A 27319-nucleotide genomic window follows, 5' to 3' on the forward strand; every position below is an offset into this window, starting at 1 on the left:
GAGGGAGCCTCGCTCGCAGCCAATCAGAGAATGGCGCCCAAGAGGCGCACAGGCAGGCGGACTACATTTCCCAGAAGCTTCGTGGGCTTCGCGTTGTTGTTCTGCTCTCAGTCCGGTGGAGCTCTCCCGCCGGGGCTGCGAGGAAGGCTGTAGGTTTGTGAGGCCGCCTGGCTGAGCCGAGCGAGGGAAATGGTCCCCGCTCCGCCACTCGCCGGTTGAGGACGGGCCGCCCTGGCAGAGTGGCAGGCCAGCCGCGGCGCTGGGCGCCGGCCAGAAGGGGTGTACTGTCGTCCCGTCTTGCTGCTGAATGTCGCTTCCAGAGGATGAGGAGAGGCTTTTGCCGCTTGCCCAGAGATGGCCCCGAGCGAGCAAGTTCCTCCTGTCGGGCTGCGCGGCTACCGTGGCTGAGCTAGGTACCCGGCCGCCCCCGCCCGGGCCTCCCCCGCGACTCGTCGAGGTGCCGCGCTGGGGGTGGGGGTGAGGGCACCGGCGACAGGTTTCGGCCCCCCGGGGGGTGCGGCCCTCTGGGTTGCGCCCTCTGCTTGCACACCTGCTTGGCCCTTGTGGCAGGGCGGGGTCAAGGCCGGCTTTGCGAGGAGGCGGCCCTGGAGGTCACTAAGGTCTTTTCCTTCCAATTTCGTCTCCCTCAGAGGTGTTGCTGTTGTGTCTGAATGTCTACGCTTGGAAGCTTCAAGAACTGTCATTCCTCTCTAGGAATCGTTTTCCCATCCGTGAGGATGGCCTTTTAAAAACATGATCCACTCTTCATCCCTATTGAGATAATCTCTCTGATTTCTGTTCTTACATAGCCTCACCACAGCCTTATCTTTTGTAGACTTTTGTATCTTTTGTAGACAGGTTACTAAAGTAACCTGTCACTTACATGGAGCATCTTCTCAACATCTGCCAGTTTTCCTCCTTGAGCTTAACTCATCTGTACTGTGTCTGTGTCTCGGAGTCTGAGAAGTAGATAATATATAAATGCTAAATCCCAGGCGGGGCGCCCATTAATTGCAACATTGTTATAATTACCACAATATTAGACTGTGGTGAAGGTGCTTCAAAGACTCAGCCTTGACCTTTCTTACAGGCGGGTGGGGAGACATGCTGAGACAGGCAGTTACCTTGTGCTACTTACTATAATGAAAGTATTAAATATCATAAGAACATAGAGGACAGGGCAGTTACCTATGCATAAGCAAGTCAGAGAAAACTAGAGGCCACCTAGGGAGAATTTTGGTGCCCTTGAATGAGCGGGTGGTGTTCCTTCCAATGATTTTTTGAGCAGAGTGCCTGTGTGTTCCCTGTGAAGCCTTCACCGTGCATTTTAAGATTACCCTTTCATTTTCTTGTCTGCTGAAAAACAAAACTAGCAACAGCTTTGGTGTGTATATCATCAGGAAATGTTACTTTGTTCTCATCTAAAATGAATTTGTTTTGTATTTCGAGTGCAGCCAGCACAGGACCCTTTGTTTTGCTCTTTGTGCTCCTATGATCTTGCCCTTTGGACCCACTATTTTTTCTCTTTCTCTTCTCTTAAAGCTGATGGGAAAATTTTTGTTATTCACTGTTTTTATTGAAATACAATTCTTCCACTTTTATTTTATTTTATTTTTTCAGAACTTTTTTTTTTCAAGATTTTATTTATTTATTTGACAGAGAGAGATCACAAGTAGACAGAGAGGCAGGCAGAGAGAGAGAGAGGAGGAAGCAGGCTCCCTGCTGAGCAGAGAGCCCGATGCGGGACTCGATCCCAGGACCCTGAGATCATGACCTGAGCCGAAGGCAGCGGCTTAACCCACTGAGCCACCCAGGCGTCCCAATTCTTCCACTTTTAAAAAAAATTTAAAATCAGATTGCTGAATTGGATATTTCTAACTTTTTTTAAACCTAATTGTTTCCCCCTGTGACCAATGGCAAAGAAATATTACTTTTGTTAAAGGTTTGTGGAGAATGGTGTGGGGGCTGGGGATGGGAAACTAGGAAATCAAAATATGGGTTGGTTTTGAGTACAAAACACTTTAGGATCAGAACCTGAAGCATTATTTAAGTAACCAGTAAGTAAACTAGAATTATTTTGAGAGGCATAACCTATGTTAATATAGAGGAATCATAGGAATCATAGGTCTTTTCAAGGTTATTGTGTTAATAAAGCATTGTTAAAATTCTCTACATGCAAACTACTTCTGTTTTAGGGGAACTTTCAGCAAGATATTTTTTCCAAAGACCAGTGGTAAGATTTAATATTCTCCTCTTCCTACTCTGTTTTCTCTTGGAAAAAGCGTAACTATGATTTTATATCAGGCGGTGGTCATTGAAAAGACTCATGTAATGTCATTAACGTTCATGAACTTACCTGAATCTGGTTACTTCAATTATTTGGGACTTTATGAGTATAAAGTTAGGAGCTTGATCTTCCTAATGTGGGCCAGTTAGCTTCACTGTTTCAAGGAAAAATGTATTCTTGAATTCAATACCTTGAATTCAAAATATAACCATTAGAAAAACTTTTCAAGTATAATTGGTACTCACGAGGAGGCCACATGTAAAACTTTGTACTGGAAAAAAAACTCAATCTGTGCCTTTATTGGAAAGTATATTGAGCATGCTGCCCTTACATGAACTCCATATTACATCTTCTATATCTCAAACTTCATATCAGTGAATATCACCCATGAAATTACATAATGCATCTATACCTGCTTATATTTTGAACCTATCAGAAGTAGTACAGTATTCTAAAAGTCACATTGGGTCTTAATCCTGGTTGCAGTCAAAGTAGCGTCAGAGAATATGGATATCTGAAATTATTACCATTGAAAAACACAAATTAAGGACTAAACTAGATTTTAGGCTGAAATTTCTGAGTAAAAAGAACCCAAATCTTGTCACTTTTTTCCCCCTGATGATCTGGGGGTGAGGGTGCTCTGGGACAATGATTCTTAAATTTGGGCGTGTTTAAGAATCAAATGATTTCTAAACCCCCATCAACCTGCTCAGAATCCATAGGTATGGGACTAAGAAATAATTTTTAATAATTTCTCTAGCTGATTCTGATGTACTCAAAAATTTGAGAGCCCCGTGGTTCTCAAGAACCTTGTGGAGACTAAAATATTAGTCCCATGACTTTAGAATTTTAGAATTTTTGTTTGTTTCTCTGAATGTTATGGGTTTCCCCCTCATTTTGTTTTTTTATTAGCAACCTTTCCCCTTGATCTCACAAAAACTCGGCTCCAAATGCAAGGAGAAGCTGCCCTTGCTCGGTTGGGAGACAGTGCAAGAGAATCTGCTCCCTATAGAGGCATGGTACGCACAGCCCTAGGGATTGTTCAAGAAGAAGGCTTTCTAAAGCTTTGGCAAGGAGTGACACCTGCCATTTACAGACACATAGGTATTTATCTTGATTCCAGCTGGTAAGTTTGTTATGAGTTCTGTGTGCATCTGCTTTTGTGTTTAGCTGTGCTCAAAATCTAGTGGTTTGTTTTTTGTTTTTTGTTATTTTTTCTGCTAATGTAATAAATGAATATATATTCTCTTGGGAAGAAAATTAACCACCAATTGTTATTAAGGAATGATTGCCTTAAATTTTTAGAAATGCATATACAAGTATTTAGGGGTGAACTGTCATGATGTCTATAATGTACTTCAAAATAAGTAAGCAGAAAAATGAATCAAATATGGCAAGAATGTTAGCATTCTCAAGGATACAGAGGGAGTTATTTTCTCTACTTCTCTGTGTGTTTGAAGAATTTTAAGAAAAAAACTAGTGATATTTTTTCTCCACTTTAGAAACTTTAAGACACAAAATGTAAGCTTTTCATGTTCTTTGAAAATGAAATATATTTGACTAAAGTGCCAAATCTCACTAGCCTCTGTCCCATATACTATAGAGGAGGCAACTCTGAAAGAGAACAGGGATGACTGATCCAATTCTGGCAATTGAGTGATTCAAATGCTGCTTATTTTCACCTCTGTTTCCAAGGCTACCTCCCTACCTGTGTGGGCCTTTAGTCAGTCTTCAAGGGAAATAGTTGTCACTGCTACAGCCAGTGAGAATACTTTTCAGATTTGCTTCTCAAGTGGCACTCGCACAGATAATCGTTGTTGGGTTTTCTGCTTGTGGATAGGAGAACATAAACTTGGCTTCAAAGGAGGTAGGACAGGTGTGTCATTCTTCTCTACGTTCATAATATTTCCACAAGTATGTAGGGACCCTTGACCAGAAAAGCGTCCAGTACTAATACTTACCAGTTAATGATTTTTAAAGCTTCAGTTCTTCAGGTGAGTAAGCTAGAGTATTTTCATTAAGAGCTTTCCAGAAGTGTGTATAGAAACTGTTGTTGTTTTGGTGCTTTGTATATTTGTGAATATTTTAAAATATTTTATTAGACTTCCTGAAATATCAAGAAAAATGCTATCTATGAACACCATGTACTGATTTTAATGATTTTTATTTTCCAGTCTTTTTTTTTTTTTTTTAAAGATTTTATTTATTTATTTGACAGAGAGAAATCACAAGTAGATGGAGAGGCAGGCAGAGAGAGAGAGAGAGGGAAGCAGGCTCCCTGCTGAGCAGAGAGCCCGATGCGGGGCTCGATCCCAGGACCCTGAGATCATGACCTGAGCCGAAGGCAGCGGCTTAACCCACTGAGCCACCCAGGCGTCCCTCCAGTCTTTTTTTAAAAAAAATTTTCTCCTTTGCTTTCCATTATTGTTTTGAGTTTTACTTCTTTTCATTTATATTTAGTTGAGCATTATAAATGGCTTTACAGTTAAGATTCATTTTGTACGTTGACAGCTGACTGAAAAAGTTACCTCAATATAATCAACTACCCAGTGAAGTTATGCATGTTTATTAAATAAAAAATGCCTGCTGTGTACCAGGCTCTGTATTAGTGTACATAGAATAATGAAATCACACAAAGCCTGCCCTGAAAATCTCATGGTCTGATGGAAAGATGAGCAACAAAATCAAGTTAATCTCCAATTAATGTCATATTGGATATATGCATGGTTTTCTGGAGGAGGAGAGGAGAAGCATGGCAGGTTCAGTGGCAGTCTAGAATACTGGAGGTCGGAGAGCATGTTTTAGAAAACATGTTCTTTGAATTGAGTCCTAGAGGACTAGGAGGAGTTACCCAAGCAGAGAAGGGAGAATCCATTCAAGAAAGATAAGACAGCATATGAGAAGGCCTGAGGGGTAAGAAGGCATGCCGCCTTTAGAGAAACATCAAGAAAAGCCAACGTGTTGTTCTCTCGCATGAGAGAACAACACAGCTAGAGAGATGAACTGGTCCAGGTCAGAATGCCCTCTTGTTTTATTAAACGTCTAGCTGAATTCACCTTTTAAATGATCCATTCTACACAGTGTACTCCGGAGGCCGCATGGTCACTTATGAACATCTTCGAGAAGTTGTATTTGGCAAAAGTGAAGATAAGCATTATCCCCTTTGGTAAGTTTTGTTTTGAAAATAATATATACTATTGATCCTAAAGGCTTTAATGTATATCCATTAGATTTGTATAAAATTGTATATTTGTACCAAAATTGCCTCAAGTTATAGGCTTAAAATAATTAATAATTACAATGTAAATCCAAATCAGTGAGCATTTACTGCACATTGTATACAAACATACATATGTGTATGTATATGAAATTTTGCATATATATTAATATTTTAATATTAAAAGAATTTCTTTTTAAAAAAGATTTTATTTACTTATTTCTCAGAGAACAAGCAAGCAAGCACACATGTCAGGGGGTGGCAGGCAGAGGGAGAAGCAGGCAGCAGTAATGAGATTCTCAAAGAGAAAAAACAGTGCTGTGTTCATCATTATGAGGACCACGGGCTCCTAGGCTGCTGATGTTGGTGGAGATTGATACAAGTTCTATGGAAAACAATTTGCAGGGCCTATCAAATGTCATGTAAATGTTTAGATTTCTTAGTTAAAAGTTAAGCTGTCTAAATAAATTGTAATATGTCCATAAAATGGAATTCTATAAAACTGGTTTTTTTTTAAATTTTTTTAAAATGAGGCAGTTCTGAATGAACTGGTAACTTTTGAGATACATTATTAGGAAAAATATATCTTAAAGGACATTATTAAGGAAAAATTAAGGTGTATACAACTTAGCATTCTACATTTGTGCTTTTTGTTTTTTTAAGATTTTATTTATTTATTTGAGAGAGAGAGAGAAGAGAGTGCAAGTGGGGTAAGAGGAAGGCAGAGGGAGAGGGAGAGAATCTCATTCTGACCCCAAGCCAAGCATGGAGCCCGACATAGGACTTGATCCAGGACTCTGAGATCATGACCCGAGTAGAAGCCAAGAGCTGGTGGCTCAGTCTATAAACTGAAAATTAGTCAGTTGAGTCACTCTGGTGTCCCTACATTTGTGCTTTTAGAAGGGAGTATTTATACGTATATGTTTGTGTGTACACGATCACTTGTACTTTGTGCTTAAGACTGTGTGGTTGGTACTCAAATTTCCTGCTGTTACATCTTGGCCATACCACTCACTGGTTGTGTGATTTGAACTGTTGTTCAACTGCTTTTATGCCTCAGTTTCCTTATCTGTAAAGAGGATTTAACAGTAGTACTAATGTCATAGGGTTGATATGAAAATTAGATGATGTTTTTAAAAACAGGGCCTGACATAATAAGCACTCAGTGAATGCATTATTATTATGTGTGGGAAATCATAAGAAACTAGTCATTGTGATTGCTTCAGAGGAAGGGAACTGATAATAGGGAACCTTGTTACTCTATACCCATTTGTATCTCTTCAAGTACTGTTTTAGAGTAAAAGGAAAGAAATTATCCCTTTTCTTCTAAGAAAAGGTAAAAGATGATCAGAGCCTGGTCCGAGACACAGGTAGCTGGCATGGAGAGGAGGGGATGGATTTGAAGTGTGTTCAAGTATAGTAGTCTAGACTTGATCACTGTTGGCTTTGGGAGGTAAGGAGAAGGAAGAGCCAAGGGGCAGAGAGAGTTTCTTCAATGAGAAGAAAGTTCTCAACCCCCCTTTACTATGTAAAACTAAAATAATAGTTTACAAAATCTGACTGACCAGCTTTTGTCTGTTAGACTGATTACATCTATGCTCTTTTCAGTCCCCTGTGGTCAAAATTAAACTACAATTAAATGGTCAGTTCAGATATTTATAACTTTGAAGCAACTGCCCTTCCTTTGACTTTCAGGCCATAGAAGGCCCGTGAAACCAGATTTGAATTTCAACTTCTTTAACCCTTCCTTCAGTAAACAGACAAACCATCTACTTTTCTCTGTGATTTGTATGTCCATTCTTTTCTTCACTTTGTCTTAAATCCCTAGGCAGGGGCTGGATCAGCTTGGTACTGTTCACTACAAAATTTGGAAAATTAACAAAAACTATTAAAAAATTTATCTCCTTTTGCAATTAGGAAATCAGTAATTGGAGGTATGATGGCTGGAGTTGTTGGCCAATTTTTAGCCAATCCAACTGATCTAGTGAAGGTTCAGATGCAAATGGAAGGAAAAAGGAAACTTGAAGGAAAACCTTTGCGGTAGGTTCTCCAATTAACTGATTCTGTTCCTTTCCCATGTCTCAGTTTGAACATGTACCTACTGATATATGCATTTTTGTAATCCAGCATTCAGAAAAGATATTAATTCTGACTCTTTCAACTTGGAGGATGTATTTATTCATTAAGAGAAGGGCTAACACGGATCTTTTTATTGCATGATAAGGTGCACATGTTCTCCAGTAGAAAAATTATATGTGTGTATAGCTGTTTGCTGCTTTTCCCAGCCAAGTCAGCTAGACTTGTGTTGTTACAGCTTGATATAAAGATTCTGATCACTAAAATGTGCAGTTTGTCTCAGTATGAATCCCAGTTTTGCCGCTGTGGCTTAGTGTTGTAGAAGTCACTTAGCACTTCTACCCTCAGCTTCTTTATCTTTCAAAAGAGACCGTTCAGAAGGTTTGCGTGACAGACTGCCTGGGCTCTTCCATGGCTGAAAGCTTGGTTCCTTTCCCTTTAATCCCTGAAAGAGGGAGAACAGCAAGATTGACCTTGCAAGTTCTTCCCAGTTCCCTATCTAATCCCATTCCTCCTCTTTTCCCCAAGTTTCAGGAAGGTTTTTAATATGTCTTTGTGACACAAAAGTCTCCTACTGCATTACTCTACATTATTGAAGTCTGCCTTTCTTCAAAGGACTTCATGTTGAATAATTTATTAAAACACCACTTAGCCTGGTTCTCTGGGAAAGGGGCAAAATCTTAGAGATTGATAGACGTCTCCCGGAAAAGAGGAAAAGTGCAGAACACCTTTGGCTGAGTACGAAGAGGTCTGTTCCTCTGAACACTGTAGGTCTGTGGCTGGGCCAGAGATGAAGGAGGGTTTTGAATCTCCTTTAGAAACCCACCAGTGACACGGACCACTGCTCTTCACAGTGCTGCTCCTCCAGCTGGCTCAGTTTGAAGCTGAGGTTGGGCTTGGCAGTCCAGGCCCCCTTGAGCCCTCCAGACAGAGAGAACACCTACCACAGAGGAGAAAAGGGTAACACTTTGACTGAACCAAGCAGTTTACAGAATCCCAGGACCCATTTTGTCATCTTGTAATACCTTCTAACTGGTTACTAAGTGGCAGGAAGAAGTGATGTTTTCTAAGTTGACTACATGGAGAGAACCATCGAGATCCAGAAAAATCTGAGTTTTTAACTAATCCTGTCAGTTTCTCTCCTCCTTTGTCTCTGCTGTTGGAAATTATTGGTTTGATGTAGTAGTAAAAAACATTTCCTGTTGTTGTAAAGAACATCAACCTTGGGATCAGACAACCCAGGATTCGTATCCAGCCTTTACCACATTTTAGCTCTGACCCTAGTCAAGTTCCTTAACTTAGTTAACTTACTTCCTTAACAAGTTCCTAAGCTTCCAGTTTCCTCAGACGAAAATTGGAACATAAATTCACACTTCATAAAGTTTTCAGGAATACAATTTATCTTACGTATATAAAAAGTCCTATGTCTAATAAGTACCCAACAGATTTTGACTACAGTGACCCTCATTTGTGAGTATAACTTCCCATGTAGCATTATAGCAATTTTGCATGCCTTATAAATATATCTTATTATCTTTTTGGTGAGACTTAGGGAATGTAGAGCTTAAGTTAAAGCCACTCAGCTCGTAAGTGGTAAAGATGGCATTGGACTCCAGGTACTTTGGACTATATAAAACCCAGACTATTATTTTATAACAGGGGTTCCAGATTTGATTCGTGGGTCAGCACCATTTTTCACCTGTGTACAAAAAACCCAAAAAAACAAAACTGAACAAAATCAGGATAGGATAGTAAATTTTTATAAAACCCGAAGTATTCAATTTTAAGAACTTTTATTATGAGATTGCCCTCCCCACTCTTTGGACTAAAAATATCATTTCTTTTATGAGAATACGTGAGGATTGATTTCTTCAATTTCTAACAATTCTGAGTAATTAAGATTTTATTTTACTCCAAATCATAACAGCTATAGGTGAAGTTTATCCAGCTGCATTCCATAGGAATGCATAGAATTTTCACATTTCGTTATTATTTTTCCTTTAGATTTCGTGGTGTGCATCATGCATTTGCAAAAATCTTATCTGAAGGAGGAATACGTGGGCTTTGGGCAGGCTGGGTACCCAATATACAAAGAGCAGCACTGGTGAATATGGGAGGTAATGGAAACTTTATTGAACTCTGAGAAGTCCTTACTGCCTTCATGATTGTAATGATAAGCACAGACATCAGGGAAAATGGAAAACTTTATTTAATCATTTTTAGTAATCATTGGCAACAGTGTTCGTTTATGTTTGAACAACTTAATTGAATATTTTCTCTAGAGTATTTTCACTTTTCTCCATGGTGATCTATGAAAAGGATTTCCTAAAATAAGCAAATTGTGTCAATAAAGAGATAGTACTAAACTATTTCTAAGGTTTCCTCTCTACCCATACCCTCCTCCAAGATCCAAAATGGTACATGAAACCATGTGACAATCATTAGATCCAGAATGCCCAACTCTTTCCCCCAGCTTGCGCAGCACGCATCCCAGACTGGAAACCTCAGTGCTTCCTTAACTCAACCTGTCCCTCACCTCCCATTGTCAGTCACTAAATGCTTCTGTCTTTTGTTTTATGGTTTTACTTATTTATTTTTCAGAGTGAAAGAGGGAGAGAGAGAGAGAGAGCACACAAGCAGGGGGAGTGGCAGGAAGAGTGGATAGAGGGAAAAGCAGGCTCTCCACTGAGCAGGGAGCTCGATATGGGACGCCAACCCAGGATCGCAGGATCATGACCTGAGCCAAAGGCAGACGCTTAACTGACTGAGCCACCTAAGCACCCCTTGCTTCTGTCTTCTTCTTCTTCTTCTTCTTTTTTAAGATTTTATTTGTTTATTTAACAGACAGAGATGACAAGTAGGCAGAGAGGCAGGCAGAGAGAAAGAGGAGGAAGCAGGCTCTCCGCTGAGCAGAGAGCCTGATGTGGGGCTCGATCCCAGGACTCTGGGATCATGACCTGAGCCAAAGGCAGAGGCTTTAACCCACTGAGTCACCCAGGCGCCCTTACTTCTGTCTTCTAAATATTTCTTGAAAGTGTACCCTCTCCAATACCTATCACCTGAGTGTCCTTAAAACGACCATTTTTACAATTCTCACCATCATAGCCACAGCCATCAGGCTGGTCTCTTCCCCTGTCCTCATATTTATACCCAGTATCCAGGGGGATTTATCTAAAACACAAATCTCAACATGTTACTGGGACTCTTAAAACCTTTTACTGGCTTCTCATCACTCACAGAAGAAAAGTGGAAGTTTCATAACGTAATATAGAAGGTCTGCACAATCCAACCGGTGCCTTCAGGGAATTGAACAATTCATTGATTCGGGAGTAAAGAGTGAAACAGAGAGTCGTGAGCTAGAAGGTTCCATTGCCTACACATAACAAAACTGCTCTTCTCCTACTTTCTGTACTCCTCCCTCTTCTTCTATTTAGTTTCCTTCTTGCAGATGATTTAGTATGCTGCCAAAGTGTCTTTCTACCGTGTATTTTTCCTGAACCCCACAACCACCCTTCCCTAGCCATGTTGTGTTAGATGCCCCTTTATGAGTTTCTGTAGTTCCTGGTACTTACCTCTGTGATCACTTGTACCTCATTACATTGCTTTCTACTGTGTGTCTATTTCCTCTGCTAGATTATGAGCCCCCTGAAGGCAAAGACGTTTTATTTATCATCTCGTGTAGTCAGTAAACATTTGATGAATGAGCTAATGAATGAAAAGATTGTTTCTAAGACCCAACTTAAATGATTCTAGGAAACGAAGGGATGGCCTTTTTGAGGGTTATAGGAACATATCACTTAAATATCAAAGGAAGTAAGTCTGGTTTTTAAAATTTTGCTCTTTCAGTCCATCCATAGCTTCAACATCATATTGGTGGCTATTTTAATTATCAGGAATCTTTACTGATTGTAGTTTCTCAATTCAGTCCTTCAAAATCTGTTGTAGCTCAGATTTCTCTTCCAGCTTCCAGCTATTTACTCAGCATGTTTATTTGGGTTATCTTGAATATCATCATGCTGTGTCCAAACCAAATTCTTTGATCAAACTACTTGCTCTCCATTCTTCCCAATCTCAAAATACGATACCGTATTTTCTCACTTGAACAAGGCAGAAAGCTAGGCAAGAGTTTCGTCTCTTTCCTTTCACTTACTCCTGATAACCAGTCAGTCACCAAGTCCAACCACTGCGGACTCTTAGCTGTATCTTGCATCATCTACTTCTTTTCATCCCTGGAGCCACTCCTTTGTCCAAGTATTTTTTATCTCCTCCTACTGGATCAATACAGAAGCCTCCAGACTGGTCTTTCCATATGTACCCCATGTCCATTTTGTCCCCCCATGCATTGGAAACTGCTGTGACCAAGGTCATCACTTCATCAACTTAGTTAAAACATTCTAAATTAGTCAAATCTCATTTTCACCATCTCCAAAAATGGCAGCTCTGCCATTCAAATTGTTTAAGCTCAACATTTTTTTTTTTAAGATTTTATTTATTATTGACAGAGATCACAAGCAGGCAAAGAGGCAGGCAGAGAGAGAGGAAGGGAAGCAGTCTCCCCACTGCGGGGCTCGATCCCAGGACCCTGGGACCATGACCCGAGTCGAGGGCAGAGGCTTTAACCCACTGAGCCACCCAAGCACCCAAAGCTCAAAAATCCTGTAGTCATCTTTGATTCTTTTCTTTCCCTCTGTATTCAGTTTGGTGATTCTGCCTTCAAAACTACCTAGGATCTGACCAGTGCTCCACAACTCCTTTTTCCAAACCATCATCATCTCTCATCAGAATAAATGCAACAGTCTCATCTCTAATCTGTCTTGTCTCCCTGTAGTCTAGTCACAGCAGAACAGCCAGAGTGTCATGTAAATAGTAACCCAGAGTCGTCACTGCTGTGCTCAAAATCCTCCCTTAAAGATGCCATCTTTAAAAATCATATATATCATTCTCCTCTACCTTCTGATATTCTTATCCCCTTTCTTTGCCTTATTTGTCTTCGGAGAGTCATAACTATCGGAAATGCTGTGGTTTATATATTTGCTTACTATCTCATCCCCCAACAAAGAATGAGGATTGTGTTCAGTTTACCCATGGCTTTTTTCCCAGCACCTAGAATAATGCCTACTACCATATGGTAGACACTCACATATTTGGTGAGTGATCAGATGCATCTACCCATTCTTGCTTCTTTACAATTCACTTCCTGTACTTCACTGTAGGTAGTCATTATAAAACTCCAATGTTGTAATATATCACTGCCCTGTGTAAAACTCTTCAGCAGCTCTTCATTGTCATTAGAAAAAAATATAAAAATCTTAATGTAGAATAATGGTCAGGACCGTTTATTTATAAGTGATGGAATTTCATCTCAACTTACTTAGGATTAGAGAAGGAATTTATCATCTCAAAAACTAAGAAGTCCAGGGGTTGAGCTGATGGTAGGCGATAGCTGGATTCAAATTGTTCACGCGATATAATTGAGTACCTGTCTCTCTTCCTCTTTTCCTCCCCTTTCATCTGTTGGTTGCTTTCCCATGCTTGAGAACGATAATAGTATCTTTCATCCTTGAACACATTCCTACCCCAAGCCTAATCTATTCTTTTTATTTTTTTTCTTGAGAGTTTGTGTGTGTGAGCAAGGGGATGAGAGGGCCAGAAGGAGAGGGAAAGAGAGAGAGAATCTTAAGCAGGCTTCATGCTCAGCGTGGAACCCAACATAGGGCTCGATCTCGTGACCCTGAGATCATGACCTGAGCCAAAATCAAGAGTCGGAGGCTTAACTGACTGAGACACCCAGGTGTCCTAAGCCTAACATATTATTAACATAAAAGACATTCATTGTCAAATGAATATTTCAGCCTCCTTTTTCTTTTTATTGCCAGATTTAACTACTTATGATACAGTGAAACACTATTTGGTACTGAACACTCCACTTGAGGACAATATCATGACTCATGGTTTATCAAGGTAAGTGATTATTTTAGTTTGAATTATTTTCTATATCACTTTTCTTCCACATTTGGCACAAATTCTAACCTTTTATCTCCTGTGATTGAGAATCTAGTGATATTACCCTTAGAGAAATGTGATAGTACATTTAAAAAGAACAATTTTCTTAGAATTTTTTGCAGTTAAAATGGGGAAGAAAGAGACAAAATTGCACAATGTTTCATATTAAACCATCCCAAATATTTTCACCTTGATGGGACCCTCCTGGGGTCAGATTCTGTTGATCAATTCTGCAATTCAATTCCACAGTTAAGTTTGAGCATCTTTTATGGTAAAGGCACCTTCAGGGCACTGCAGTGGGTACAGAGGGAAACCCCGGCTTCTTTCTAGACAGTTGAGCAGGGGAAAAACAAGACACATATGAAAACAATATCTAGGGGTGCCTGGGTGACTCACTCAATTAAGCATCTGCCTTTGGCATAGGTCATGATCCCAGGCCTGGGATTTAGTCCTGGTTGTCAGGCTCCCATCTCAGCGTGGAGTCTGCTTCTCCCTTTCCTTCTCCCACTGTCCCTCCCCTGCTAGTGCTCTCTCTCCTTCTCTCTCTCTCAAATAAGTAAATAAAATCTTTAAAAAACAAAAATAATGTATGGTAAATGCTGAAACAAAATGCCTAGTTATGGTACCATTCCGAAGAGGGAAGAAAAAATAACCACTTGGGAAGGGCCTACAAAGGAGCTAGAATTAGGTGTTTTGAAAGGCTATAGCTCTTGACAGAGACAGGAAGTAGAGCACCCCAGGAAGCAGAAGCACCTTATCTCTTTGCTGCACAATTTCAAATGATCTATTAGAGTGAGTTACTTTATAGATGTATAGTGTTCTTAACCTTATAGTGATTTCATATAGCTTCTGATCTTGTGTCCAAATTCCAGCATGCTTTATGCTATTAGATGACCCCAAAAGTATATTAAGAGTGTTGAACCAATGAGATTTGGAGAGATATAGATATAAGCAATTCCAATTTCAGATTCACCTTAACTTTATATTCCTAGAGTACTTTTTCTTCATTCCTCCACTCTTAAAATAAGTGTGATCTTTAGTGCTACTAGGGCAATCTTTTTATGTGTCTTTGCTTACCATTCTTTTCCATTCCAGATTCTCATCCAGGTGTGTCCACTAGCTACACCATACTTTCTGTAGCCAATAGTTTCCAGAGAAAACTAAGGATTTTGACCTCCTTCCACTTCTTATTTCCATCCTGGTAAACATACATATATTTGTGTCTACCCTTGCCAAATCTCCTGCACTATCTTTGTTCATGCTGTTCACGCTGCCTAGGAGACTTTTGTGTCCAATTGCCCCCCAGTAGAGTCACCTTGTAAGACTTCCTCATCTTTAAGATGCTTCTCTGTTCTGGTGTTATGATCTACTCTAGAAGCAAGATAGTCAGATCTGTCCTATAGTTCCACGTTGATATTACCACTCTTTTTCATTGTCTTTCCACCCAGATGGTCTTTGAAATACCACATCTAACCAAAGAATCCTGGATTTCCTGGCAGATGTAAATCTGCTTAACATATACCAAACAGATCTGTCTTTTGTGGAAAAACAAGATTTCCAGCTGTATATATTCCAGTCGTAATGTGAAATAACTTAGTCTTATTCTTCTCTAATGCAGGTTTTAGGGAAATGAAATGATGGGCATTTGTTTCATTTTTTAGCTCTACCCACTGGATCAGTTTTTTAAATGGGTTGGTATGAATACATGTGTTACATGAGGCAACTCAAAAGTTGCTAACGATGAAATCAAATTGAGTAGGTAAATGGTGCTATGTGGTCTGGAAGTTCTGGATGTGTCCTAGAAGAAAATGAATGCTCCTGGAGGCTCAATGGGGATTGTAGCTGTACACCAGAGAGCTTCTTGTGAGCCATCCAACAGTGTAAGCTCTGAACTATGCACTTGTGAGCCATCCAACAGTGTAAGCTCTGAACTATGCACTTCAAAATGATTAAAATGGTAAATTGTATGTTGTGTCTGTTTTACCACAGTTTCTAAAAGTGGGGTAAATAAGAAGTCCTGGGGTAGGCCAGGAGCAATAAAGAAAAGTGAGGATTTTAGTGAGGTGGGAAGGCAGGTGGCAAGGTATATTAATCAAGGAAGCAGAGGAAAGGTAGAGAGTTGAATTAATCGTCAGGAAATGATATAGAACAGGAAGACCAGGATAACCTTGTTTTTCTTTTTGAAATCATGAGGCTGTTGAGAGGTAAAACTGTGAGAAAGGTGAGTTTACTCTGTGTGAAGATGACCCATGAGCATGATTTAGTTCATCCTTAAGAGGCTGGCTTTCTCTGAAACAGTGCTGATGGGAGTATCGGAAACTGGTCTTACAGATAGCCACTTGGCTGCCTGGAGAGATCAGGAGACTCACCAGTCACTCTTTGTCCATTTTCACCTTAGCTGTGTCCTCAGCTTCATCATGTTGTTAACAAGGAGCGATGAAGACCAATAGTAAAAAGCAGCAATGTTCATTTCAGTGCAAGTAGCTTGGGCAAAATCAGTGTTCTTTTTATTGCTCTGTCTTTTCCCTTTGACTCTGGATACCATCTTCCTTGAGGCCTCCTGAATACATTATTCTCCTTTAGTATTTATTTTTTAAAGAAGTCTAGCCAGATTACACTATATCCTTAGGTGTTGGTTAAGAGGTTTCTGTGTGAAAATATTAAGGTATATTAAAATCAGTGGCATTAAACTTCCAAAGAATAGAAACAAATAGGAAAGAATATAAAAAGAGCAGTAGTGTACACCTACTGGAATGTATGTGGTGAAACGTGCTCTTTCCACATAGACAATGACTTGTGTGGGCAGAGACCCAAGGATGTTATATGCACAGTTAGGTCTTTTGCTATAATACGAAATAGGTTATATGGGTTTCTTCCCTTGAATTCAAGTATTTCTAAAGTAATTTTCTCCTTTGAATTATAAATCCTGACCTGAAAGTGGTGGACAGAGTCTGAGTACTTTCTGCTACAGCAGTTTAGAGTAAGAGAGAATATGAAGATTCCTAAGGTAGCTTCAACTTCCCTGCCATAGAGTTTTCAGAGCCTTCAAAAGCCTTGGCGTAGAAATCAGTAGTCCTTGATTTGTAAGGTATTTGATGTCCCAGAGGATCTAAAAGTTTTCCACAGTTTTCCTTTCCAGTTTTGCATTAGCCAGACATAAGCTGTTATTCAGGCTGCCTTGATCCCAGTTTCTATAGATTCAGCTGCTGGGATGCGGGACTTCATACTCCTTGACTCAGGGCAACCACCCTTTTTCTCATCATAGGTCTTTCTTGTGGAAAAGTTTAAAGCAGCTCGTGAATTTTCAGTTTGTAGAAATTCATCCTCTGAATTGCCTTGTATACCCACAAGTATAATGAACTGCTAGTGATTTCTTAACTTCTTTTTTTTTTTTAATTTTTTATTTTTTATAAACATATATTTTTATCCCCAGGGGTACAGGTCTGTGAATCACCAGGTTTACACACTTCACAGCACTCACCAAAGCACATACCCTCCCTAATGTCCATAGTTCCACCCCCTTCTCCCAAACCCCCTCTACCCAGCAACCCTCAGTTTGTTTTATGAGATTAAGAGTCACTTATGGTTTGTCTCCCTCCCAATCCCATCATGTTTCATTTATTCTTCTCCTACCCACTTAACCCCCCATGTTGCATCACGGCTTCCTCATATCAGGGAGATCATATGATAGTTGTCTTTCTCCGCCTGACTTATTTCGCTAAGCATGATATGCTCTAGTTCCATCCATGTTGTAGCAAGTGGCAAGATTTCATTTCTTTTGATGGCTGCATAGTATTCCATTGTGTATATATATACCACATCTTCTTTATCCATTCATCTGTTGATAGACATCTAGGTTCTTTCCAAAGTTTGGCTATTGTGGGCATTGCTGCTATAAACATTCGGGTACACGTGCCCCTTCGGATCACTACGTTTGTATCTTTAGGGTAAATACCCAGTAGTGCAATTGCTGGATCATAGGGTAGTTCTATTTTCAACATTTTGAGGAACCTCCATGCTGTTTTCCAAAGTGGTTGCACCAGCTTGCATTCCCACCAACAGTGTAGGAGGGCTCCCCTTTCTCCGCATCCTCGCCAGCATCTGTCATTTCTTGACTTGTTAATTTTAGCCATTCTGACTGGTGTGAGGTGGTATCTCATTGTGGTTTTGATTTGTATTTCCCTGATGCCTAGTGATATGGAACACTTTTTCATGTGTCTGTTGGCCATCTGGATGTCTTCTTTGCAGAAATGTCTGTTCATGTCCTCTGCCCATTTCTTAATTGGATTATTTGTTCTTTGGGTATTGAGCTTGCTAAGTTCTTTATAGATTTTGGACACTAGTCCTTTATCTGATATGTCATTTGCCAATATCTTCTCCCATTCTGTCAGTTGTCTTTTGGTTTTGTTAACTGTTTCCTTTGCTGTGCAAAAGCTTTTGATCTTGATGAAATCCCAATAGTTCATTTTTGCCCTTACTTCCCTTGCCTTTGGAGATGTTCCTAGGAAGATGTTGCTGTAGCTGAGGTCGAAGAGGTTTCTGCCTGTGTTCTCCTCAAGGATTTTGATGGATTCCTTTCTCACATTGAGGTCCTTCATCCATTTTGAGTCTATTTTTGTGTGTGGTGTAAGGAAATGGTCCAATTTCTTTTTTCTGCATGTGGCTGTCCAATTTTCCCAAGACCATTTATTGAAGAGGCTGTCTTTTTTCCATTGGACATTCTTTCTTGCTTTGTTAAAGATTAGTTGACCATAGAGTTGAGGGTGTATTTCTGGGCTTTCTATTCTGTTCCATTGATCTATGTGTCTGTTTTTGTGCCAGTACCATGCTCTCTTGATGATGACAGCTTTGTAATAGAGTTTGAAGTCCGGAATTGTGATGCCACCAACTTTGGCTTTCTTTTTCAATATTCCTTTGGCTATTCGAGGTCTTTTCTGATTCCATATAAATTTTAGCATTATTTGTTCCATTTCTTTGAAAAAGATGGATGGTACTTTGATAAGAATTGCATTAAATGTGTAGATTGCTTTAGGTAGCATAGACATTTTCACAATGTTTATTCTTCCAATCCAGGAGCATGGAACATTTTTCCATTTTTTTGTGTCTCCCTCAATTTCTTTGATGAGTACTTTATAGTTTTCTGAGTATAGATTCTTTGCCTCTTTGTTTAGGTTTATGCCTAGGTATCTTGTGGTTTTGGGTGCAATTGTAAATGGGATTGACTCCTTAATTTCTCTTTCTTGTGTCTTGTTGTTGGTGTAGAGAAATGCAACTGATTTCTGTGCACTGATTTTATATCCTGACACTTTACTGAATTCCTGTACAAGTTCTAACAGTTTTGGAGTGGAGTCTTTTGGGTTTTCCACATGTAGTATCATATCATCTTCGAAGAGTAATAGTTTGACTTCTTCTTTGCCGATTTGGATGCCTTTAATTGCCTTTTGTTGTCTGATTGCTGAGGCTAGGACTTCTAGTACTATGTTGAATAACAGTGGTGATAATGGACATCCCTGCCATGTTCCTGACCTTAGCGGAAAAACTTTCAGTTTTTCTCCATTGAGAATGAGATTTGTGGTGGGTCTTTCATAGACGGCTTTGATAATATTGAGGTACGTGCCTATATCCCTACACTTTGAAGGGTTTTGATCAGGAAGGGATGCTGTACTTTGTCAAATGCTTTTTTAGCATCTATTGAGAGTATCATATGGTTCTTCTTCTTTCTTTAATTGATGTGTTGTATCACATTTATTGATTTGCGGATGTTGAACCAACCTCGCAGCCCTGGAATAAAAATCCCACTTGGTCGTGGTGAATAATCCTTTTAATGTACTGTTGAATCCTATTGGCTAGTATTTTGGTGAGAATTTTCGCATCTGTGTTCATCAAGGATATTGGTCTATAGCTCTCTTTTTTGATGGGATCCTTGTCTGGTTTTGGGATCAAGGTGATGCTAGCCTCATAAAATGAGTTTGGAAGTTTTTCTTCCATTTCTATTTTTTGGAACAGTTCAGGAGAATTAATTCAGGAATTAATTCTTCTTTAAATGTTTGGTAGAATTCCCCCGGGAAGTCGTCTGGCCCTGGGCTTTTGTTTGTTTGGAGATTTTTGATGACTGTTTCAATCTCTGTACTGGTTATGGGTCTGCTCAGGCTTTCTGTTTCTTCCTGGTTCAGTTGTGGTAGTTTATATGTTTTTAGGAATGCATCCATTTCTTCCAGATTGTCAAATTTGTTGGCGTAGTGTTGCTCATAATATGTTCTTATAATTGTTTGTATTTCTTTGGTGTTAGTTGTGATCTCTCCTCTTTCATTCATGATTTTATTTATTTGGGTCTTATCTCTTTTCTTTTTGATAAGTCTGGCCAGGGGTTTATCAATCTTATTAATTTTTTCAGAGAACCAGCTCCGCTCCTAGTTTCGTTGATTTGTTCTATTGTTTTTTTGGTTGGACATTCTTTTTAATTTTTGTTTTTTCTATCTCTTTAATGATTTCATTAAGCATTGATTTTAAGCAAAAATAGGATTATTATAAAGAATAATACAATAATATATTTAGTATTCCATTCTTTCTAAATATCAGATTTCCTTTTCTTACAATTTAGAAATTGCTATATTTATTATCCTTCAAATTCATTTATTTGTATTTATAGTTTATGTTCTGGACTGGTAGCTTCTATTCTGGGAACACCCGCTGATGTCATCAAAAGCCGAATAATGAATCAACCACGAGATAAACAAGGAAGGTAGATAGAAAGTCTTCACTCTCCGTGTGTTCAAATGTCCTTAATAATAATGTTCCTTAAAGATGTTTCCTTGCATTTACTCTTGATTGAAATGTATCTGTGTGATCACATGTTCAGCCAGCAAACTGTTTTTATGTAATTATCTGCTCTTTGTCTGATGGAAAAGTACTGTGCACTTGGGGATATAAGCTAATTTAATGATCATATTATTTAGACACAAGGTATTTATTGTGATTTTATTGTTTTCAAAGAGTTTATGAAAATATACTCTGCTGAGAATTTACAGAGCACTTTCTTCAGAAGCTTATGACTTACAGGTAACATGGAGAATTTGATTTGCTATAAAAAACAGTATGTTCTCTCTGGAAGAGATCAGGTGGAGTGAATTCTAACTATAAGACTAAGGGTGGGATGAATCCAAAGAGTCAGCCTTAGACACCTAAAGAAATTCTCTTTAAACTCAAAAGAGGTGATTTCTATATACTGAGCCACAAATATTACTTGTTCTAAATTAGCAGAAAATGTTTAAGTTTCCTTATAGTAAGTTTCCTTTATTTTTTAATTTATGATTTATTTATACACTATTTACACACAAGAAATTTAGCAGAACTGTCTTCTTTCCTTTTTAGGGGACTTTTGTATAAATCATCAACGGACTGTTTGATTCAGGCTGTTCAAGGAGAAGGATTCATGAGTCTATATAAAGGCTTTTTACCATCTTGGCTGAGAATGGTAACGTCAGGTTTTTCCTTCTTTTGTTTTTGTATTCTTTGCACTTAAATTGCTTTTAATCTACAAATATTTTCCCTTTCTCTTTCGGTTTTTAGCATGGCTCTGCCTTTCTCTCTTTTTTATATCTCTTTTTGGTTTCTTTTTACCTCTCCTCAGAGTCTTATTACCTTCCCAGATGGGTTAAAGTAATACAATTCAGTTACTATTCAGAAATGAAAAGGTTGACATTCTGTTGTTATAAAGTCAGTGGATAGGATTTTCTGCAATGTAAAACCTTTAGTAGTCCATTTAGCCAAAGTATCGTACGTTTGGAACAGGTATTAAGATTTTATACTAGATACTGTTCCTATGAAAATCTTGCTGTTTCAAACAAAATTTGTTACTTTGCTGGCACATGTTGCATTATCCATTAATACTCATGACCACAAAACTTAGTTTGGTAAGAAAGCATTATGTCATTTTTATTTGATCTGTATATTACTTTTTACTGAGGTAAACTAAGATGTAGAATTAGACTTATTCAAGTAACATAAGATACATAATACAAATAAGGTACTCAAGTATTTTGTAAGGTAGAACAAATTTGAAAGACTGAACGAGTCATGGGTTTAGAAATTCCAACAATCAACGCTCTACACAATATCATAACATTAATTGAGCACCTATGCCACGCAAAGCCCTGTACCCAGTGCCTGGCTTGGGGATGAACAGAAGAGTCTCAACCCCTGCTGTAGTGCTGGAGCTTCTAGCTTGGAAAAGCCAGACACTGAATACAAAACTAGAAGTGATGAGTGGTCAGGCAAAGTGCCTGGTGCTATGAAAATATATAGCAAGCACATAAAGCCTACGCTTGGAGATCAGGAGCAGCTCCATGGAGAATGGGCTCTAAAATTGAGTCTGAAGAATGAGTAGGATTTGCCAGGTAAAAAGAGCAGGAAAAAACGTTCTAGGTAGAGGGAACAGTTGGAGTGGACAGAAAACTTGATGAGTTCAGGGAATTGAAGGAAACCCACAGGCCAAGGCATGGAGATATGGAGGAAAGAGGCACAAGGTGAGGCCAGAGAGAGGTAGAGGCCAGTTTGGGAAGGGCTATAAGACCCATAAGAGTGAAGGGCACCAGTTTGATGACGTGTGTGTTTTTAAAAAGATCATTCCAGCTGCAATGTGGGTTGGGGAAAGGCCCGGAGTAGTAGTAGGTGAGACATAATGATAGCGTGCATGAAAGTATGACAAGGAGGACAGAAAAAGACAGATTCAAAATAATTTAGGGGAAGTAGCAAGGAGCTAGAAGCATGACTGGATGGGGAGGGGAAATTTGTCAGAGGAGACAAGGAAAGTTGGACTTCATTCCTAGATTCCCAACCTGAGCAACAGATGATGTAATTTCCTAACATGGGATCATTTGTAGGGAAGATCCTGTGGTAGAATAGCAAGCTTAGTCCTAAATTTGTTGAGTTTTGGGTATTTGTAGGACATCTAAGAACAGATTCTAAATGGCTCCTTCATATGTTGATCTGGATCTTACAGAGCATATGGGGGTGGAGCTTTAGAGGTGAGCACCATCTGCATACAGAAAGGAATTGAAGTTCTGGGAATAAATGACAGCACCAAGCAATAGTGGGTATCCATAAACATGGAGTTAATAGCCAAAGCCCTTAGCAATATCTGAAGCAAATGTGTACCCAAGTGTAAAACCTTATTTTGATTGTCTTGGTTATACCTTGAAATTATCTCAAATCTGTGGATATTTCTTAATGGAAAGGAAAATTTTGATTTGGCCTGCATATCACAAGTGCTGATGGCACTAAGGAATAAGATGTTTTGCACGAGAGCAGCTTATAAAAGGATAGAAAAGATAGACATGTAAGTAGTTAAAATTATAGACATAATAAAGCCAATATTATTAAATCACTTGGTATTAGCACCAACACTGTGCTAATCATTTTCATGGCTTACCTCACTGAATTCTCCCAACAATCTCTTCAGTAGGTTATTATCATATCTCTTTTACAGAGGAGGAACAAAAGTTTAAAACATCTAAATAACTCAGCCAGTTTAGCTGGTTACTACTTTATCAAGTCAGGGAATCAAACCCAGGCTCCAGAGGACATGGTCTTTGTGAGCAGGTTGTATTAAATGCTCCACTCGTGGTGAACAAAACATGGTGAGAACATGGGTAGTAAAGTAAACATTGGCTTTACCTGTTTAGGAAGTCACAAAGTCTTTCACAGAGATGATGTCTGATCCGAGCTTTGAAAGACCAGTCGGCATTTAACAAGAAAGGCATGAAGGAGCAATGTGAACACAGGCATCAAGTCATGTGTGTACCCAGTAGGTTTGGACAACCGCAGAAAATTCAGTGTAGCTGGAGAACAGGTCCTCAGAGAGGATGTGGTGGGGCAAAATTCTAGAGAAGAAGTTAAGGACCAGGTTAAGAAGGACCTTGTGGGGGCAAGTTTAATGGTTTAGGTGGAACCTGTAGTCAGCAAGCAGCTGTTTAATAGTAGAAGCAAAGTACTAAGGTTTGTTTGGGTACAGGATTACTTTGGCAGCAATGTAGAAGATACACTGAAAGCTAGAACCCAAGAAAGGAAGTGTTGGCAGTAGTCTAACATGAAAATGATTATAAAAATGGAGAGAAGGCAGATTCTAGGGCCATTTATGGTTAACTCCACAGGATTTAGTAATGGACTCTGTGTAGCTGATGGGGGAGGAAAGGGAGGAAATGGGACTTTCATATTTCTAGTGTGAAAGACTATAAGGATGGTGAGACCAGTGATGGAAAACAGAATCAGAGTCAAGAGGTATGAGGACAGGGAGAATAAGACAAAGGAATACTGAGACAGTTTGACCCATTCTCTTTATGCATGAGACTCGGGAAGTATAAGTGAAAAAAAGAGAGTACTTCATGTATGATAGACACTGTGCTAAGCTGTTTACACATATTTTTTTGTTTTTAAGTCTTGTAAGAGCCCAGTAAAACAGGTGGTGTTATCCTCATTTTTCAGATGAGAAAACCATGGCTCCAAGTATAAGAAACTTGCTCAAGTTCATACAGCCGGTGTGTGGCAGAGCTGGGAACAGACCCCAGGTCTGTTGAGTTCTAAACCCATGCTCCTAACTAATACAATGTGCAGAATGTCTTGAGATCCTGCGGCTGGCTATAAAAGTTGTCAGGGGAAATGGAGAGTGTGTAGTGGTAAAGAGATGATGCAGAGAAAGGCTGGCTAACCACCAAAGGTCGCCAGGGTGGCACTACCTTGTTGATGTGTCACAGTACATGACCATGACCTTAAAAGCTGAGTTATGGGCACTTCCAAGTAAACTGGCCTTGCAAATACAGATTTCACCCTCAACTGAACTCACTGAAACTGATGATCAGCATTGGCTCATTCACATTGAGAAACACACTTGGCAAGTGATCCAGAGGCTAAAGTCCTCTCAACAGTGTGCTTCCTCCTAAATTCAAGTCATCTGTGAAGGCAAGTTATAATCAGAAGTTTGCTTACTACACACGGAATAATAACAGGAAGAGCTTATTTGTAATCTTAGTATTTAAGAATATCCAAGAGCCCTTAATGTTCAGCCCCACAGTAAAAGGCATGGAGAAGGACTCTTGTTTTTCCAGCAGTTATGGCAACAGGCAGACCACAGCAGACAACACGGAGTCATACACTTGCATTATTTACAGCAGTGTAACTATGCTAGGGAAGAAAAAAACAGAGACTCAGTGTATGCCATTCGTATACTCCCCCCGTTATTGGCTGTTTGATCTCCCTGTTTAACTTCTATTCATAACCCAACTAAAACTCAACCCCAGTCCCTCCTACTAGGTAAGGATAGTTGTGACCTTGCTTTGCTCACTCACTGATTAATATTTACTTCATTTGCCTACAGAAGCCTGACCACCCGAGTAGCTAGGAAGGATTATATAATCCACTCTTAGCTGAGACCTCTATTCCTTGATCTGATGGCAGTTATATCACTGGTTCACTTCATTTTTCATATTCTTTATTTTGTCCATGTCTCCCATATGGTTAACTAACCAACATGTGTTCTCCTAAATCCACTGGTAAAGTCTCAGTCTCCCAATATAACACACTCAATATTTCCAAACACAGTACATAAATATTGCTTCACAAACTCTCTAACCAAATATATTTTATATTCTAATTGCTCAAGCTTCTTTTTTGACTCTAGTTGGATAGTTTCTTTCTGATCAATATTACCTGTCACCTATGAACCAAACCAGACAGGACCTGGATCCAAAATACCCCTCCTCTGATGATACTTCCAGTGTTTCCTCTGCTACTTCCTTCTTTGTCTTGGATGTTTTTATCTTCCTTTGTTGAAAAGCCCTCATCCCCTTATAATTCCTTTTGATGTGGTTAGACCTTTATTCAAGTTAGTCAAGTCTTTCTGAACTGGAAACTCTTTTCCCTATTTTATATTAAATTTTATAACCACTTTGTAATACATCAGGTGTTGAGCTTCTGATCTAACTCTCAAAGGATAATCTTTCATCTTCACTTGCAAGTTCTTAAACTGACTCCTTGTCACGCTTTACAATCTACACACAGAGGAGCCCAGCCTAGAATTCAGGCATGCCGAATCCCAGCCTCTTAGCAGGGAAGGGTTCAGTAGAAGGAACCCTGGAATGCAAGCCAGAAGCCTGTTTTTTAGCTCTACAACATGTTGATAGCTTTTTGATTGCTAAGCCTCAGTGTTCTCATCTGTAAAATAGGGGTATCATTACCTTTCCTTTCTGTTGTAAAGTGTTCAGAGAAATCTATGAGAAATAAGACATGAAAATACTTTGTTAATTATAAAGTGCTCTATAAAGGTGAAATACCAAAATATTTATTTTCAGCCTAAGTGGATTCAAAATGACTTTGTCATTCAGAGATATATGAATGCATAAATGTAGAATATTCATAATATTTGAAATATGCACTAACTTCTTTGGTTAATCTTTCAGACCCCTTGGTCACTGGTGTTCTGGCTTACTTATGAAAAAATCAGAGAGATGAGTGGAGTCAGTCCATTTTAAGCCCTTAAAGATGCAGCCCTTAAAGATACAGTGTTCAGTATCATTGAAATGTGGGCATCTACAACACACACCCCTATTATTTTTACCTCTTTAGGAAGACACCTTACTCCACAAAGACTGTGATTTATAGGGGCAGCACTTTATTTTTCTCTGGAAACCCAAGTTCTCTTTGACTCCTCTTTTTGTTCAAAAGCAATCTGGTTGGATTACACAAGGCTACCCAATGAGACCTGGCACAGAATTTTCAAGAAGATTTGAATGCTGAGCACTCATCTTACGAGAGAAGATTTGACCTTTGAGATGCTTTTCTATGCTGAGGAGCCTACTTAGAGGTGCCAAAAGGGAGACAGCATCTCAGCCCTGAAGTAGACTACAGGAATCTGGAAGAACACATACATACATAGTGATTCAGAAATATATTTGAACTGTTGTCAGTATGTTCAATGGAAATTTGATGATTCCTTTTTCTGTTGTTAAAGTGCATATACTGTAAATTAAAGGGAGGTGAATGAAAATTCATGAATAAACATTTTTAATTTCCCTAGTAGTGAAGGAAGTTGATGTACCTTTTCTTGCCAAGAGGATGAAAAACATCAAGTTGAGATGATGTTTGGATTTCCAGAAGAGAAGCTTCTTTCTGTCAGTGTCCCATCTTCAGTTAGGTCTTTATTATTGGCTAGCACTCTACTGCACATGCTAAGGACTTCCCGACAGCCACATGAGTCTTGATGAACACCAAGTAGAGTGTGCTGTGTTACATACGCTGTTGCAACTAGAGTTTGCCGCTAGCCCCCAAGAAGCTCGATATATAAAAAATGCTGCTTGTTTGATTAAAGCTTAGGTGGGTAGGTCCCGTTCATAAAGTAACCCGTTATTATCAGCCTTTCCGGGGCATTTCCAAAGCAAGGCTGAGATGAGGTCAGCCAATTTGGACAGGCATCCTTTCTCATCTCCTTCCCTAACACTAAGGGCCAGAGAGAGAGGGAGCGAACTCAGAAATCACCCTTGAAGATGTCTCTATCCTGAATCTTACCCAGTTTTGACAAAGTTTCTTGCCTAAATAGTGATAAGTATAAACTGCCTATGGTGTACATTTATGTCTCCAATCATGGAATCAAACCCATTTTCTTATTTTAGAAAGGTGAGAGATTTCTTCAGATTGACCTGTATGCCACCTGTTCCCCCAACCTCAGACAGTGGGCATTTCTGGAG

At 39.3% G+C, this 27319-nt stretch overlaps 1 protein-coding gene across 8 annotated transcripts; it reads left to right on the forward strand.

Annotated features, from left to right (window-relative positions):
- Positions 1 to 79: 79 nt before the first annotated feature.
- Positions 80 to 26654, forward strand: SLC25A27 (solute carrier family 25 member 27). 8 transcript variants are annotated; one of them, XR_009354734.1, is made up of 10 exons: positions 81 to 413; positions 3200 to 3391; positions 5369 to 5453; positions 7422 to 7544; positions 9585 to 9697; positions 13457 to 13541; positions 20233 to 20325; positions 20577 to 20642; positions 20955 to 21057; positions 26036 to 26054. XR_009354734.1 is itself a non-coding variant. In XM_059178180.1 (10 exons), exons 3-10 carry the CDS (start codon positions 3238 to 3240, stop codon positions 26105 to 26107), a joined length of 828 nt encoding a protein of 275 aa, XP_059034163.1. In that variant the 5' UTR covers positions 82 to 413; positions 2196 to 2233; positions 3200 to 3237; the 3' UTR covers positions 26108 to 26654. The 8 variants fall into 8 exon arrangements, 7 of the variants coding, with proteins under 7 accessions (XP_059034162.1, XP_059034159.1, XP_059034161.1 ...); XM_059178180.1 differs by lacking the exon at positions 20577 to 20642 and adding an exon at positions 2196 to 2233 and having other exon boundaries at positions 82 to 413; positions 26036 to 26654; XM_059178176.1 differs by lacking the exons at positions 20577 to 20642; positions 26036 to 26054 and adding an exon at positions 26202 to 26654.
- Positions 26655 to 27319: the final 665 nt, after the last annotated feature.

Source organism: Mustela lutreola, chromosome 6 (assembly GCF_030435805.1).
Source record: "Mustela lutreola isolate mMusLut2 chromosome 6, mMusLut2.pri, whole genome shotgun sequence".
NCBI classification, from domain to species: Eukaryota; Metazoa; Chordata; class Mammalia; order Carnivora; family Mustelidae; genus Mustela; species Mustela lutreola.